Source organism: Pseudonaja textilis, chromosome 10, assembly GCF_049901715.1.
Source record: "Pseudonaja textilis isolate UNSWEBS1 chromosome 10, rPseTex1.2, whole genome shotgun sequence".
Taxonomy (NCBI): domain Eukaryota; kingdom Metazoa; phylum Chordata; class Lepidosauria; order Squamata; family Elapidae; genus Pseudonaja; species Pseudonaja textilis.
Window position 1 is genome coordinate 20,085,072 of NC_141999.1, and position 17,936 is coordinate 20,103,007.

A 17,936-nucleotide genomic window follows, 5' to 3' on the forward strand; every position below is an offset into this window, starting at 1 on the left:
CACTTGTTTGCATGGCTGGGTTGCCGGCATGCCACGGACCTGTGCCAGTCCAGGGACCACGGATTGGTGACCCCTGTGTTAGATTATCATTTGAAAAGCAGGGACTTCATTTTTATGTGAGCAAGTCTAAACTTTGGAGAAAAGTAAAGAATGTCATTAACCCTGCACAAGGGTGGGATTCAAATTTTTTAACCACCAGTTCTGTGGGCGTGGCTTAGGTGGTGGGTGTGGCTTGGTGGTCATGGGACTGGGTGGACGTGGCTTGGTGGTCATGTGACTGGCTGGGTGTGGCCAACTGAACATCACTCACATTGAGACATGCATCTCCTCACCTGGCCTCTCATGACTGTGGGGATGCTGCAACAGTCGTAAGTGTGTAAAATGGTCATAAGTCACTTGTTTCAGTGCCATTGTAACTTTGAATGGTCACTCCACACAAGCAATGTACCAGCAAAGGAGGGGGAAAAAAACTCCAGAGAAGTTCCAGAGACAGGAAGTCTAATCCTGCTAAGAATGTAATAAGGGTTAATGGAGAGGCAGTTTCTGTAAGCAACACCAGAATGTTTCCTTCCTGCCTTCTTTACAGGATTAGGCCAATAATTTCTTCTAACAACCGGTTCTCCGAACTGCTTAGAATGCTAACAACCGGTTCTTGAGAATAGGTGCGAACTGGTAGAATCCCACCCCTGACCCTGCAGGAGTCTACAGCATTTCACCCTAAAAGTGTTGGACATTTCCAATTTGCCAAAAGTAACTGTCTTAGAATGTGTGTGGTTAGACATAATAGCATTCTTTTTCTAAGTCAAGGTCATGTTATTTCTGCACCTGGGTGAGGAGGTGTCTCACGTTGGGACGGATGGTGATTGGGGCATGTGATGTGATGATGGGTGCAGGGGGTGGATTTGTAGTTTTTACTAATTGCAAGGAACCCCGGAACTTTCAGATTCGAGATTCCCCAGATGTGCCAGTTTACTATCCAAATAAAACAGAACTTTTGAGAACATGTCTGTCTCGGAGTTATTTGTTGGAGTGGAGTTTTTCTGGAATGCTGACAGTAACTATAGATGAGTTCCAAAGTGCAGCATAGGAACCATCTGGAGGAAGCATTCAAATAATTCAGCAACATTGTCATAAAGAAGCACAACAAGATTTTATTCCGCCATAAAAAGAAATGAGCTCATCATTAATTAGAATTCTTGTACAATTTCATTCTACTTGCCCGGCTTCTGACGATGTAAGGGACTAGCCCCTCTTCGCTCATTAAATCAAATCACTTGGCAGCATGAGAACAGGTAACATTCTTCCAGATTTCTGCATACAGCCCAGGGATGCCAAATGTGCGTTCTTTATTCCAGCAGACTTGCTTGGTCCCACAGCCACGTTTTGCATGCACAAAGATCTGATTATCTGCAGGAATTAAGGGGAGAAATGTCACCTCTGAAGAATCTGGATTCTCTACAGTCAAGGAGAGTGACCAGTGCCTTGAACATCTGCAGGTAATTCCTGGTAAAATCTTTGCAAGTTTTGTTCCCCCAGGGGATTTCCTTTCTACACCTTGCAGTTATTGTACCCAGCTTCCAAGTACGTGAAAGAATTTTCTAGCAGCCTGTCTTGGCGATCTGTCCCCATCATGTGGGGTATTGCTTTTCCCACATTTCAGGACCTCAAATTTCTTGATCAGTGAAATAAAGAGGCATACACAGTAGTGGGATTCAAAAAAATTTACTACCGGTTCTGTGAGCGTTGCTTGGTGGGTGTGGTGTTGCTTGATGGGCGTGGCTTGGTGGGCGTGGCAGGGGAAGATTACTGCAAAATCTGAATTCCCTCCCCACCCCACTCACCTGCTTTCCAGCTCCGTTCTCCTGTGCAGGGCAACAAAAGAAGACCCAGCCAATCAGCTGGGACTCAGGAGGCGAAGAATAGATGGGGCCAGTTAGAGGTGGCATTGGCCGGTTCTCCGAACTACTCATAATTTCCGCTACCAGTTCTCCAGAACTGGTCAGAACCTGCTGAATGCCACCCCTGGGCATACGCCTTGTCATTTAGGGAACCTATCATTCTAGTTAGGAAAGCCAGTGGAAGAAGGCAGCGGAACTGTCTTTTGAACTTAAGAATCAGAATACAACAAAGTCTCTTGAATAAGCTTCCAAATCAAATTAGTCCTTGGCTTATGACTAAAATTGAGCCCAAAATCCGTGCTGCTAACTGAGACATTTGTTAAGTGAGTTTTGCCCCATTTTTATGACCTTTCTTGCCACGGTTGTTAAGTGAATCTGGCTTCCCCATTGACAGGTTACGAAAGGTGATCACATGACTCCTGGACACTGCCACTGTCATAAAGGTGAGTCAGTTGCCAAGTGAATTTCGATCACATGACCATGGGGATGCTGCAATGGTTATAAGTGTGAAAACGGCCATAAGTAGCTGTTTTCAGTGCCATTATAACTTCCATTATAATTTCCAGTGTCATTATAACCATTATAACTTCAAATGGTCACTCAACAAAATGTTATAAGTCAAGGATTACCTGTATGGCTATCTTTCCTTTCAAGGTACAAAAAGATTACAAAGATCTACTGACCTGTTCCCAAAATATTTGGCCTCATGGAAGATAGGAACCAAATGACTCCTATTTCTAGTTCATCACATCTTGAAGGACTTACCATGTTGTACAGTCACACCCATGAAAACACACTTGTGCTCCTGGCCATGGCAGTTTAACATCTCTGTGGCTTGACATTCCAGATTCATTGAAAAGCATCCTGGGCATTTCAGTCCATTTCGTGTTTCCTTTGTGTCTTCCACTGGGAGAAGCCATCACATAGGTTGGTAAGTGCCACTTAATTCTCAGGTGGTTATATCAAGAACTTCAAAGAGGATTATTATTGGATCCTAGCCCATGCAGCCCTGAATTAACCAGATCATATTCAGATCTCACCATATTCAGATCCACAATCAGATACATGCAAGTATAGAATATCTACATGAAACTAAAAATCCAATTGTCTCTTGGTTCTTGCTCATCACTTTAAGCCAGTGTTTCTCAGCCTTTACAACTTATTTGGACTTCAACTCCTAGAATTCCTCAGTCCACAAATCTTATAGTTTTCCAAGGTGGAAAAAAAACACTGTTCTAAGCCATAAATGAATCGACTCAAATCTTAGGATTCAAAAATGTTTTCAGCTACCATTGCACAATCCTACACATCCCAGGTTTCCACTTTTGTTAAAATAAAATAAAAAAAATGCAGAATAACCTGAAATTTCATGTAATCAAGAGACCTTACAAGAGACACCCATCAATAAGCATTCAGAAGTTTTTGGGGGGAAAAAATCAGTTGCTTACATTTCACAACTCCTTTGTTGCAGAAATCGTGGTAGCAACACTTGGCCGTCCTTCGCTCACGCTTCGTAGGAAATGTGAAACTCATGGAAAGAGAGGGACAGTTCTTGGTTGGCACACAGCCTTTGAAGGTGGAGAACCATTGATGGTTCTCTGGGGTTGCAAGAGGAAAACAATAAGACAAGCGTCAGAGCAAGATACAGTAATGTCCAAAGGAAGATGTTTGGAGATCAGACCCCTGGGGGATCCATAGTGGAAGTGAGGTGCCCAAAAACTCAAGATGGTAACCCATGTAAAAAAAAAGAATGAGTTGAAGTCTTCATGAAGACTTTTTCCCATCCCCTCTGCAGATACCCATGTTTATAATAACCATTAGCGTATGATGTAGTTATATTAGCCAGAAGATTACAATGCTATTACATAGTAGTTTGGCTGCTTTTTTTTCTAGCATCGTTAGGTACAGGCTTGTACACTTCCTACCGTGTGCCACGGGAAGGCAAACGGGCTTCTTACTAGAGAGAAAGAGGATTGTCTCTTCCTGCGGCATCACCCAAGACTCCTTCCCTTCCCGGAGCTGCCTCACAAATGGTCACCACAGCTGGGAAGGTTCAGAGCCATCAGGAGTCCGACTGACTGCACAGAACACCAGCTCATCTCTCCACCAAAGTAGTATCTATCTACCTACTTGCATAGAACATGCTTTCAAACTGTTAGGTGGACAGGAGCTGAGGCGACTGACAGGAGCTCACCCTGCCAACAATGCTAGAACTCGAACAAGGGAGAAACAGAGAGAAACAGAGAGACAGAGAGACAGAGACAGAGAAAGACAAAGAGAGAGACAGAGAGAGACATGTATGTATGTATGTATGTATGTATGTATGTATGTATGTATGTATATATGTATGTATGGCATTCAGCTTTGTTCGGGTATTTTCCACGTCATTGTAGTTGTGCTTTTAAAGTTGTAGCAACGTTTCGGCAGAATCTCATCTGCCATCATCAGACTTTTGTATAGTGTTCATCTACACTATAACACTAGAACACTATACAGAAGCCTGATGATGGCAGATGAGATTCTGCCGAAACATTGCTACAACTTTAAAAGCACAACTACAATGACGTGGAAAAATACCCGAACAAAGCTGAATACCATACATGTAAGTACCCGCGAAAACTTAAGAAAAATATATATATATGTATACATATATATGTGTGTGTGCATGTATGTATGTATGTATATGTATATGTATATATCCTTGTCCAACATAACCTTTTGATAACCAGGCAACCCTGGTGCTAGACTGGAAGAATTCCAATCCTCCCCACCCTGCAAAAGGCAAAGACACCCACCAATAATGTTCTCTATGGTAAGGATCAGGCAGGCCTTTTCAGAATGTGGACAATTATACGGGGCTCCAGTGCAGGAACTGGCTTTGCTGCTGCATCGTTCACATTGTAAGCCAAGCCCTGGAAGAGAAGATCAGAAAAGCCATGTGCAACTGTCTTCCTTGTTCTTACTTGATAACAGAAATGTCACCTAACAGCTTCTTTATCATAAATCACACTTCACATGAAATGGCAGTGAAACATGCATGTTTATCAGCAGCACAAAACAAAAAAAAAAAAGAAAACTTCATCCCTTTGCTCTTTGCATGGTATAGAACCAATTCTGTTTGGGTGGGTGGGATATTCTTGAAAGTGAACACGCTAGCTTGGCCTAAAACAATCCAGATATTTGTTGGAGAAGGAGAAGAGATTCCCTGTTTTGTAACTTTGAGGACCTTCTGGTGTTAGGTTTTTATAGGACAGAGTCTGCAGGATTAACGATAAAGATTCTAATTTGTACACAAGTCCTCAATGCTTCCAATTATAAGAACCTAAGGTGGCAAATGAGGGGAAATGCTGAAGATATCAGAGAACCACAACTCTCTGAACTAGACACCAATGAACTAGATGACAAAACAGTATATTGTGATATCAAATAACCACACGACCTCCCTAAACAGTGTTTAAAAATGCTCCTCATCTTCTCTACCACACAGTTTTTTCTATCTTGTGGTACCTAGAGGTATGTCTTCATAACACATAACTTAAGAGAAAGAGATACTGCTTAAGACCAGCATTTGGGCTCTACTATGTATCAGTCCCTGGTAACTTACCAACAGCCAGCAGAAAATCAAAGAGGTAGTAAATCAGCAATATATCCATTCTCTTCAGAACCAGAGAGAATGGAAGGCTGGAGTTGAGGTGGCAACTGCATCAACATCTGGAATCTTCTAGCAGAGGAAACTTCCTAAGTTGGAAAGGATATCAAGAATAGGCCAGGGAAAAGGCAGTTTCAAAGCCCCACTTGTAAAAGCCATCACTTGCTGAAACTCAACCTGAACTTGCTGACCATTATCATACACTTGTCATCTCTTGCATGGAGCATTAAAATTTGCTTTGCATAGACGAGCGCTTGAAGATCATTTGGAAATGGGTCAGTGGGTATAAAATGCAGTTGCCCGTATCTTGTGGGCACTTGCGATGTTGCCATGTTGGTTGGACCACTGCTGGGGAAGCTGTATAGATTGCAAGCTTGTTTCCAGTGAAGCTCAAGGTTCTGGATGCCACCATAGAGCCCTACATGCCCTACAGATTTAAGATACATTTTTCTCATAGAGAAAGCCTTAGCAACCAGGTATGTTCCCTATTATTAGGAGGTGAGGTGGGTGACACAACCATTATTGGTTGACTCAGCCTTCCGTCCTTCTGAGGTCAGTAAAATGAGGACCCAGATTGTTGAGGGCAATAGGATGACTCTGTAAATTGCTTAGAAGGGGCTGTGAAGCGCTATGAAGCACTATATAAGTCTAGGTTCTAATACTATTGCTATTCACCACGTTTAGGATTAACCCTGCTTACCTGAAAGTCAGACCAATTGAATTATTTGGGATTTACTCCTAAGCCAACACACTCTGGTCAAGGATGTCAGTTACCTTAACTTCTTTCAATAATTTGGGCATCAGATATGGAATCATGCAAGCCATTACTGATCCAAAGTTATATACCCATTGCATGTCACCAGTTAAATGTTCTCTAGGAGCAACTTTATATTTGGGTGCTGAAAGATATTTCTCTTAATTCTTATATCACTGTCTTTCTTAGGTTAAGGTAAATTACACACACTATTAGAAGTGGGGAAAAATATTATTGGCTAACACAATTATGACACCAGTGGCTGGTTCCACCAACCACAGGGTAGGTCAGAGTTCTGTGTCCATTCTTTGTTGACCATTACTTCTGTGGTCATAAAGCAAGTTCCAGAATCAAGTCGAACCCACCTGACACCAACTTGGGATTCCTACATCAGTCATCTTTGACTCCAGATCCCCAGCCTTAAATTTAGATATCTTGGTCCCAGAGTTAGAGGCCTCAGGTTTCCTTCCTGCCACCCAAAACAGCCATCCCACCTTGTTCCATAACCAACTTGACCTTGGTACACCCATGTCAATAAGGAACTAATTGTATGGTTTGTGTAAGTAAGCTGCCATTTGGGAGGAGCTGTGAAATAACATTTGCCCTTTGAAACAGGAAGATATGAGTGAAAGCTCACCATTAAATCCTTTAGAAATCCACTTATTTTGTGAGACTTGATATGAGTCAAAGTCAAAATGCTCAAAAATTGAGAAGTGAGCAGATTTGAGCATTCTCAATGGATAAACCACAAACCACAAGAGGAAATGATGGGTGTCACAATTCCTTCCTCAGATGTAATTTTTGATTAAGGAACTCTTCTATATTCCTGGCATATTTTGTCACTGGGTAATTTCCCGAAAGTGCCACGATTGCTTTTTTGATCACTGAGAGGATATCTTTAGACTAGAGTAATAGTCCATATGCCGGACATAAACTGTTTCAACTCCTCCCCTTGGGATGCTTCTATAGGGCATTGCATGCCAAAACAACTAGACACAGTTTTTTTCTCGTGACATTCCTCTGCTGAATACGTAATTCCCACAGGACTGACTTATATCTAAGGATCTTTACCATACAGTATGGCTGTATCGGTGGTGGGATTCAATTGTTTTTACGACCCGTTCTGTGAGCGTGGCTTGCTGGGCGTAGCGTGGCTTGGTGAGCCTGGCAGGAGAAGGATACTGTAAAATCTCCATTCTCAGCCCACTCCTGAGGGAAGTGTAGGAAGTTAACACCCACCCGTCTCCTAGAAAAACGAAATATCCTGGGAAATATTAAAAAGGCAGAATATTTCCTCTAAAAAAAGTAGAAACTCAAGAGAAGAAGCACATCTCAGAAGTAGAAGCTCACTCCCACCTTTGTTAATGGGTGAGCCATCAAGGCCTGGGCCAGAATACTTTACATAACAAAGATTTCCAGGTAAAACTATAGCAATTGCCCAAAGTCCTTTCACTGCATCATTATCCAGCAAGGCTCAACCAAGCCTGGGACTCAGGACAGCCTACAGAGTTGCCCCTGCATGGCCTCATGGGAGTCTGACAACCAATCAGAATGCAAGCTCCAATTCAAATCCCAACAAAGGTTATAAAACTCAGGCACTCCCAGCACCTCAGCTCTTTCTTGATCTCTTCCTTCACCTTGAATCATGTGATCATCCTTCCTTTTCACTCTGGAGCTCCAGGCCACGTGGTCCTCCTGTCCACCATTAAACCTTCCAAACAGCCTCCATGTTTCCAGTGTCTTTTTCCCCACTTGGAACTGAACCCAAAAGGATAATTCTTCCAACAGAAGGATACTGCAAAATCTCATTCCCTCCCCACTCCAATAACCTGCCTTCCAGTTCTGTTCTCCTGCAAGGCAACAAAAAATAGACCCAGCCAATCAGCTGGGACTTGGGAGGCAGAGAATAGATGGAGGCAGGACCAACCAGAGGTTGTATTTGCTGGTTCTCCAAACTACTCAAAATTTCCGCTACCGGTTCTCCAGAACTGGTCAGAACCTGCTGAATACCTCCTCTGGGCTGTATTACTATTATCCTTCTCATCTTTTCTATTACCTTCTCCTATTGGTATCTTATGATTATATTACTTGTTTATTACTTGCCTCCAGAGTTATGCACCAGAGACAAATTCCTTGTGTGTCCAATCACACTGGGCCAATAAAGAATATTCTATTCTATTCTTTGCTATGCTATGCTATTCCCACTCAATTTAATTTGGTCTTCTCCAGAAAGTATTATTCATAAGAGAAGATGGTAAGGATTTTTGTAACTTCCTCAAACTATGTTGCACATGATTTTCTAAATTTCTTCCTTCTTCGAAAAGTGACCCCAGGTAACATCAGAAATTGCTCCATGGTGGACTGAGGTTTAATGCTCATATGACACAAGCGGCTGAAATTATCTCAGGATTAAAAGTCTCTCCTGATCAAATTAGGTTTTGGTGGTTGCATAACATATTAATCCCATCCCATATCTAGCTTGGCCTGTCAGGGAAACCCATCTTATTCTGCAGAGGAAACCTCAATTTAAAAATACTTATTCATTTATTTGATTTGTATGTTGCCCATCTCACTTGGAAAATCTTTCCAAAGATTTTATCCAAGGTATATCCATCATAAATTTGAAGGTTGCTAAATGATTGATTATTCTCCAGTCAAGGTAATCTTTGAGGACTGGAGAATAAACATATTAAGTTGATTTGAGGACCACGCCAGAAATCCTGTGTATTTTTCCCAATGTTTTATAGAATATAGTAAATTCCAACAGTCAAGAAGACACACTGCTAAACCAACAAAGGGTAGAAAATGTATTTGTAAGAAAAAGACAATAAAAGAGAGGGAGTGAGAATGTGGTGCCAGAGAGAATTATGGAGATCAAGTTGTTATTGTAAATAAATGCTTTCATTCCTTCTCCCATTTTGTTTGAAAGACTACTAGACTTCATGGATGAAAAGAACTTGAAAATTTTATTTGCAATTTTGGAGACCATCCAGATGATGGCCTTTTTATCAAACACAGAAGAGGAACCAGTTGACTTCATGAGAGGTTCTGCAGGAAGAGGACTCCAGCAAGGGATGAAAAAATGATTCCTGAAGAAGAAATCACACCCCATGTGCCCCTGTCGGTGCAAGCTGCTTTCACACTCAGCTTATATATCTTCCCCTCAAATGGCACCAGGTCATTCTGTTTCAAGTCGCAGGCATTCATGGTTGCACAGCCCTTGATGGTGAAGGACTGATTCGTAGAGTTCTCTGCAATGAGAGAAATAAGCAGAAGTACATTTGTGCAAACATGGGAATTACTTTTCCACAGGGAATTGTGGAATCGGAGCTGGGTCACACAGGCAAGTTGAACTATTCTCTTGCATGTGCGAATCAAACAAGTATTGTCTTGCATGTGCGAATTCAGACAACACTGAACTTCCTAAGTAGATTCTTTTATTTTACCCTACATCAGGGGTGGGGAACTATGGCCCTTTTATGACTTATGGACTTTAACTCCCAGAATTCCCGAGCCAGTCAGCCATGCTTTAAGGATCGTGGTCAGTGGTGGAATTCAAAATGTTTTACTACCATTCTGTGGGTGTGGCTTGATGGGCATGGTGTTGCGGGAGTGGCTTAGTTGGTGGGCGTGGCAGGGGAAGGATACTGCAAAATCCCATTCCCTCCCCACCCCACTAACCTGCTTTCCAGCTCCATTCTCCTATGCAGGGCAACCAAAGAAGACCCAGCCAATCAGCTGGGACTCGGGAGGCAGAGAATAGATGGGGGTGGGGCCAGTCAGAGGTGGTTTTTTTCCGGTTCTCCAAACTACTCAAAATTTCCACTACCGGTTCTCCAGAACCGGTCAGAACCTGCTGAATACCACCTCTGATCTTGGTGTGAATATCTAGTCAGTATATTGGGGAGAAGGGGGATGAAATACTTGAAGAAATACCAATAGAATCTCCTGAGAGAGTAATGCATTTCTCCTCATTTCCGATGCAGGCAACGTGGCTTTTGATGTCACACTCCTTCTGATTGTAGCTTTCACAGGCTGGGCAAGATATCCCGTTTTCCAATGTACCAACTGGAGGAACTGTAAAGCAAGATAGATTTCATCTTAGCGTCCAAGTGAGAAGGAATATCAAAGGGCCTGTTGAGGGTACAGTGTCAAAAAATCAGGGTAGCTGCCATGATCACACAACATTCTTAGTTTTGATCGTGTAGCTAGGTACTATTTTGAATTTTTTAATACTACCAAGACTACCCTTAGACACTCTGATGGATAGGTATCCAATACCACTAAGTCAACTATTGGCTTCAAAAATATTTTTTTAAATGCTTATTGTATTTTAACCAGTTTTCCATTCACTTGTAAGTTTTTTTTTCCAATGAAGATCCATCCAACTCTGAATAGGCTGTCTTTGAGTGGGGGTTGCTAGTTCCATTCTAAATTTCCACCTTTTTTATCCCAGTTTAAACATTAGCCATCATCAGAATTTCTAACAGATATGCATTAGATCTCTGGGTCAAGAGCCACTGTAGTGTTGTCCACCTTAGAACGTGGACATAAAAAGTAGACAATAGAATTCTTTATTGGCCAAGTGTGATTGGACACACAAGGAATTTGTCTTGGTGCAAATGCTCTCAGTGTATATAAAAGATAACATAGATTCATCAAGAGTAAAGAATCATCAGGTACAACACTTAATAATAGTCACATGGTACAATAAGCAATCAAATCTTACTAGGAAACAGTCAATAAAAGTCATTAGGATACAAGCAACAAGGTTACAGTCATACAGTCTATTGTCTACTGACATAAAAAGTGTTGCTTTGTGGATTTAAAAGATAATAGCCTCTCTGTCCTTGTTGTTTTAAGGCTTAGGAATAGATTCCATGCCTCTGAGTTACGGCTATAATGACAAGAATGTAGAAAAATCCAAAGAGCATGTAATAATCACTTTCTTCAACAATCCATTGTCTCTAAGATAGAGGTAAATACTTGGTCAGGAATGAGCCACTAGACTTTTGATTTGCTTGGAAGCTGTGTGACACAAATCTTTATTGTTTCTGATGTTTGTCTTTCCCTATGGAAAGTCACTGATTGTGTGACTTTAATAAGACTACCTTTAGAGGCTTTCTAAAATGGATTTCTGTTTCTTAAGCTCTGTATCCTTTCCCTCCTTGGCAATGTACAGTATAATTAAAATTACATAAATTATTAGAATTCTTACGTTATGGTTTCCTCTTTTAAACAAAATAATTCTATTGTTTTTTTTAAAAGGAACAGTTTCCAAGCCCAGGAAATACCCACCATTTAGACTTAATATTGCATTGCACATATTTGTTGAGCAACAGGCCATATTGCTTTGGGTGTGGTGTCCAGCAGCTGTGGTCAAGGTGAAGGTCAGAGGTCTACAGTAGAGTGAGTGAATGCATCCTTTATATTCTCTATTGGGACTGACATTTCCACCTGGGAAGAATGAATTAAAAGCAGATAGAGAACAGGGCTATTCCATTGGCTTTGGTAAAAGAGCACCTCAACCCTTCTTAGCTGAGGATTCTACCAAGTATTCTTTATTTATTTGAGTTTTATCCCGACCTTATTACTTTATAAGTAACTCAGGGCGGTGAACATACAATTCATACTCCTTCCTCCTCCTATTTTCTCCACAATATCCACCCTGTGATTTGGGCTAAATGAGGGTGATTGACCCTAGCAGATTGTCATGCCTAAGTCTAGATTAGAACTCACCATCTGCTGGTGATTGGCCCAAAGTCCACCCAACCAGTTTTCATGCCTAAGGCACAGTAGTGGGATTAAAAAATTTTTTACTACCGGTTCTGTGGGCGTAGCTTGGTGGATACGGCAGGAGAAGGATACTGCAAAATCCCCATTCCCTCCCCACCCCACTAACCTGCTTTCCAGCTCTGTTCTCTTGTGCAGGGCAACAAAAGAAGACCGAGCTGATCAGCTGGGACTCGGGAGGCAGAGAATAGATGGGGGTGGGGCCAGTTAGTATTTGCCGGTTCTCCAAACTACTCAAAATTTCTGCTACCGGTTCTCTAGAACTGGTCAGAATCTACTGAATACCACCTCCGCTAAGGCAAGACTAGAACTCACAGTCTCATGGTGATTGGCCCAAAGTTCTCTGGCCAACTTTCATGCTTAATACAGAGCTAGAACTTACAGACTCCCGGTTTCAAGGCCAGCACCTTAACCACTGCCCCCAAACTGGTTCTATCATGGCATCCAATGAGACCTAGCACTCTTACCCAGTGTATTGGCTTCTGTCAAAGTAACACATGTAGTCTGCAGATCTGTGCAATTAGCTTCGCATTTGGGGCTTCCAAGAGGACATGAAACACAGGTTAAATTTACCATTCCTGGTGAAAGAGAGAGAAAATGTGAATTATTGAAGAAAAAAATGAAACGCTTCCCTGCTGTAGACCCAACCAGCCTTGATCTTTGGACCACTGGAAGCTTTCAAAAGAGGCTGGACTGCCATCTGCCATAAATGGTGAAGGGTCTCCTGCTTGGGCGGGGGGTTGGACTAGATGACCTACGTCCCTTCCAACTCTCTTAATCTGTTAAATTGAAAATGTCCACTCAAGAGGGCAGCCCTGATAACTTCCACACAAATTTTTATTTCCTTCTTCCTCGCCTGATGTTTGCCTACAGGTGGGAGTGCTGGATCTACAGCAAGGAACCAAAGAACAGCACAGGTAATCCTCGACTTACGACCACAATTAGGAGCATCATTTCCACTGCTAAGCAAGGCTGTTATTAAGCGAATTGTGGCCTTTCCCCCACCTTTTAGCCATGGTTCTTAAGTTAACCACTGCAGTTGTTAAGTGAATCACATGGTCATTAAGTCAATCCAATGACCCCCCGTGAACCGCTTGTCGGAAACCACCTGGGAAGGTCACAGAGGGGATGCTGCAACCTTCATAAATACATGCACCCCAAATTTGATTGTGTGGCTGTAAGGAGGCTGGGACAGCCGTAGGTGCAAGGATTGGATGTATAAGTCACATTTTTCAGTGCTTTTGTAACTTTGAATGATCACTAAATGAATATCGTAAGTCGAACTGCATTTACTTGATGCCTATAGTCCACTTGCAACCCTCTGCCCAAGAATTCACACCTAGTACAAACCCCAAAATTCAGGGCTGAAAGCAGAGGTGAGCTGCTGGGGGTTCACAGAGCCCTTAGCTAAGATTCTGTGCAGTTTGGAGAAACCCCAAATCCGACTCCTGGCTGGCCCCACCCCTCCCAGGAGTCCCCACGAGGCCCGTTTTGGATGCGGGTAAGCGCAGGCGCATGCGGAAGCTCGGGGAGGGTGAAAAATGGGCCTCCTGGAAGTTGGGGAAAACCGGAAATAGGTCCGTTTCCAGCTTCCAGAGAGCTTCCAGAGCCCAGAGAGGCCGTTTTCACCTTCCCAGAGTCTCAAGGAAAGCCTCCGGAGCCCGGGGAGGGCAAAAACATACCCACAGCCAACCACGGTGGTGCAAGATGCTGACTAAACCATGGCCACGCCCATCCAGCAACCTGGCCGAGAACTAAGGTGACCAACCGTCCTCCTTTAGGGAGGACAGTCCTCCGTTTGTAAGTTCTGTCCTCTCTTGAAAAGTGTCCTCCTACATGTCCTCCTTTTTGATATTTGAAAATTAAATCTCCATATTTGATCGATGCCAAGCCGATCCGTTGTGTGTGAGGTGACATATTTGTATTTGACATGGTGATTCGTCAAGGCTCGGTACAGTGTGGTGAGACACGATTATGAGATGCAGGCGCTCCACACAGGAGAATTGTTTTGAGAGAGTGCGCCATGTGCAAAAGTGCACCGCACGCAAGAGGCTTTGTTTTTTTTTCTTCAATTCATTTGTGTCCTCCTTCTCATTGTAAAAAAGTTGGTCACCTTACGAGAACCAGTTGCTAAAATTTTTGAAGCCCACCCCTGGTTAAAAGGACTCACCTTGGACCCAAGGGAGGAGACTAGAGATAAGGCAGAGAATCCAATCTCCCTTCATGGTTCCTTAGGGGAAGAAGAACAAACAGAGCCGAACTCAGCACCAGCTCCAACGGGGGATCGTTTCTGTGGCATGAAAAAACAAATATTTCTTCCAGTTGCTTCAAATCAGGCCTTTCATCTTACAAAGCCGTATGGTTTTGCTTGGGTTTGGTATTAAAACAAAGACCTGCAAGAGGAATAACTAAGTAATCCTTGAATTAAAACTGGCCTCTTAAATGTGCCACAGAATTTCACAATCCCCGAGGAAATAAAAGTCGGTTGGCAATGAGCAGATGAGTGGATCTGCTCTTGTATGATGGGTGGATGATTTATTTATTTGTAAAAATTTATCATCCATCCGTCTTGCCACATGGTAAATCTGGCCCGCTGAATCATTTCTGGTTAGCGAAAAATGTCAAACTGAGCTTCCAGGTTTAAAAAGTCCAATTGTGAGTGCTGAGCTCCAAGAACTTTCCATAAAGAAGGGTGGGGAATTTCCACATATTTTAAATAAGTTGTCTGTCCATTCTTTCTCCAAGTCTTTCCCAGCCTCTTGGGGGGCGGGCGGGGGGAAGTGTTACATTTTCCATTGTTCATCTAGAAGTATGCAAACCAATTGAACACACTTTATGCTGTCTTCCCTCATTTATTTAGCCCTGGACCAGTCCAGATTTGAAATCCCACAAGTAAATTTAGAAATTTATCTCTTAACCATTCAGAAACCATTCACCTACAAAATAATTTGACAGCTTTTGAAAATAACACTAATCTGGATGTTGAAAACAGAAACAAGGAGAGAAAAGGAATAATATAAAAGAGTGGATGTCCAGCATCTATGCTTAAAGAAATTCATCACAACTTACCTAACAAATCCGAGATCTGTCAGATGTGATCCATTCACGTTCAAGCCCTCTTTTTCCCCTTTTTATAGAACCGATGATTGATTTGCTTAGGAAAATTATTCACCAACTAAGTAACATGCCAAATTAGTTCCTCATAGCATAGAAATTGTGGTTAGATCTTTCCACTTCTGATCGTTAAAAGTATTGTTCCAAACCAAACAATAATTCTCACGAATGAAGGGAAATGTACGCGTTCCAGGATAACGTTGCAGGATCCAATCTGGATCAGTCACCAGAACCAGAGGTTTTCTCTTCTGAGTTTTTGGACTTGTGCTGAAGCCTCTCATACATTCAGATTTCAGTTTAGTTAGTTTTTATTGGGTTTTTTTAAAAAAAATATGGTTTTACATTGTGTAAGCCGTCTCAAGTTGCCATGGGTGAATAGGCGGCAATATAAATTCAATTAATTAATTAATTAATTAAAATAAAAAAAATAAAATAAAATAAAAAATAAATATACATCTCCAAGTTCCAACCTTACCTCTGGTCACATCTATTGCAATGTTGTTATTGTACAGGAAGTTCTTGACTTAACAACCATAACTGAGCCCATAATTTCCTTTGCTAAGGGAGACTGAGTTGCTAAGTGAATTTTTCCCCTTTTTATGACCTTTCTTGCCACAGTTAAGTGCAACACTGCAACTATTAAGCTAGTTACAGCTTCCCCGGTGATTTTGCTCATCAGAAGTTCGCGGAAGATGATCGTATGACCACAGAACACTGGAATGGACACCAATACACACCAATTGCCAAGTGTCTGAATGTTGACGATGTGACCATGGGGACATTGCAATGGTCATAAGTGCGAAAAATAGTCATAAGTCACTTTTTCCAGGGGCAATGTAATTTCAAATGGCCATTGACGAAAGGTTTTCAGTCAAGAACTACCTGTAATGAATGTTCCTCACCTCAGGGACTGTATCTGATGCTGAGTTCTCTTAGATTTTCCATAATAACCCAGGTTAATGTGCAAGCAGAATGTTATTTCTTTGAGGGCTGCAGGTCCTGTGAATTTGATTTTGGCAATTCGAGTTCTTTTTGAACTTGGGAGAATCTCTGAAAAGTGAAACCTTCTGATGGCTTCACCTGGAGGACATCAAGGCCTCCTCAACTGCTCTTTCCTACTTCCAGCTGGAAGTGTGGTCATCTTGAAGAAAACCACATGCACAACTTTGCCAGTTTCCCAGCTTGTTGAATGTTCCTACAGCTGCTTTTGTCATGTGTGTTGCTTCCACAGCAGAGGTGGTTCTGACCAGTTCTGGAGAACCGGTAGCGGACATTTTGAGTCATTCCGAGAACCGGCCAATCCCACCTCTGACTGGCTCCGCCCCCATCTGTTCTCTGCCTCCCGAGTCCCAGCTGATCGGCAGGGTCTTCTTTGGTTGCCCTGCACAGGAGAACGGAGCTGGAAAGCAGGTTAGTGGGGTGGGGAGGAAATGGGGATTTGGCAGTATCCTTCCCCTGCCATGCCCACCAAGCCACGCCCAGAGAGCCAGTAGTAGAGCAGGAAGCCGGTAGGTAGGTAGGTAGGTAGGTAGGTAGATCAGAGGTGGCATTCAGCAGGTTCTGACCAGTTCTGGAGAACTGGTAGCAGAAATTATGAGTAGTTCGGAGAACCAGCAAACACCACCTCTGACTGGCCCCACCAACCCCATCTATTCTCTGCCTCCCATTGAGTCCCAGCTGATCATTGGCTGGGTCTTATTTGGTTGCCCTGCACAGGAGAATGGAGCTGGAAAGCAGGTTAGTGGGGTGGGGAGATTTTACAGTATCTTTCCCCTGCCACCCCCGCCAAGCCACGCCCATCAAGCCACACCTACAGAACCGGTAGTAAAAAAAATTTGAATCCCACCACTGTTCCACAGCCATGTATTTAAAAATTCTGCAATATAGAGACCTGGCTCTTTGGGACAACTTCTTCCCTGCCATCAACGGAATGTTAGATAAAACTCATCCTTTGCCCCAGAAAGATTGTGGAGTCCTGTGCAACATAGAGGAAGTACTGTAATTTCACCCTGATAAGGATGACATCAAAGGTAGTTAAAAAACAGCTAAGCTCCCAACTGGACTGGGAACTTGGCAATAATGAATTACTTCTATTGATTTATTTATAGTATTTTTATTATTAGGTATGAGTAATCTCAGGTTCCTTTTTCCCAGCTTGTGTAATCGTATCTTTTTTGCTATTCAGGATATGGGGGATGGGTTACAGGAAAAGTGCTATTGTCTTTGGGCCTGTCCCATCCATCTGTGATTTCCCAGGGGAATTTGGGTAGCCATTGTGGAGAAGCAAATCTTGGATTACATCAGAGGTTGACAACTTCTAAAAATCAAGGTGTGCCCTACGTTTTATTTTAAACTCTGGACCTGCACAAGGAATAATTTCTCCTTTCATCCAATGGAACATGTTAAAAAGGTACAGTTTGGTTATTGGAAAACTGTCTGGAGCAGGGTTGCTCAATCTCGGTAACTCTAACATATGTGGACTTCAACTGCCAAGATTCCCCAGCTGGTGAAGCCAGTTGGGGAATTCTAAGAGTTGGAAGTCCACAGGTCTTAAAATTGCCAAGCTGAGAAAACTGTAGCAGGTAAACTCAAGATGGCTGCCAGTCGATGACTTTCAGGAAGCTATTGGGGCAAGGTGATGGCTTTTCTGTTTAGATGCTTACCTTCAGACCACTCAAGATATCTTTTCTGGTTTTGCATTGTTCTTCTTTTCTTTTTTTTCAATTGG

General features: G+C 42.5%; 2 protein-coding genes across 4 annotated transcripts; both read right to left on the reverse strand.

Annotated features, from left to right (window-relative positions):
• Positions 1-1,251: 1,251 nt before the first annotated feature.
• Positions 1,252-5,551, reverse strand: LOC113451407 (phospholipase A2 inhibitor and Ly6/PLAUR domain-containing protein-like). The gene is made up of 5 exons (XM_026722791.2): positions 5,503-5,551; positions 4,694-4,810; positions 3,347-3,496; positions 2,664-2,804; positions 1,252-1,407 (listed from the first exon to the last, which is right to left on the reverse strand). Exons 1-5 carry the CDS (start codon positions 5,549-5,551, stop codon positions 1,271-1,273), a joined length of 594 nt encoding a protein of 197 aa, XP_026578576.1. The 3' UTR covers positions 1,252-1,270.
• Positions 5,552-9,305: 3,754 nt separating this feature from the next.
• LOC113451414 (phospholipase A2 inhibitor and Ly6/PLAUR domain-containing protein-like) lies at positions 9,306-16,817 on the reverse strand. Of its 3 annotated transcripts, none has more exons than XM_087939405.1 (6): positions 15,684-16,817; positions 14,265-14,324; positions 12,562-12,672; positions 11,600-11,758; positions 10,238-10,378; positions 9,306-9,552 (listed from the first exon to the last, which is right to left on the reverse strand). In XM_087939405.1, exons 2-6 carry the CDS (start codon positions 14,317-14,319, stop codon positions 9,338-9,340), a joined length of 681 nt encoding a protein of 226 aa, XP_087795531.1. In that variant the 5' UTR covers positions 14,320-14,324; positions 15,684-16,817; the 3' UTR covers positions 9,306-9,337. The 3 variants fall into 3 exon arrangements, with proteins under 3 accessions (XP_087795531.1, XP_026578584.1, XP_087795530.1); XM_026722799.2 differs by lacking the exon at positions 15,684-16,817 and adding an exon at positions 15,164-15,216 and having other exon boundaries at positions 14,265-14,384; XM_087939404.1 differs by lacking the exon at positions 15,684-16,817 and adding an exon at positions 15,164-15,207.
• Between the last annotated feature and the right edge of the window lie 1,119 nt (positions 16,818-17,936).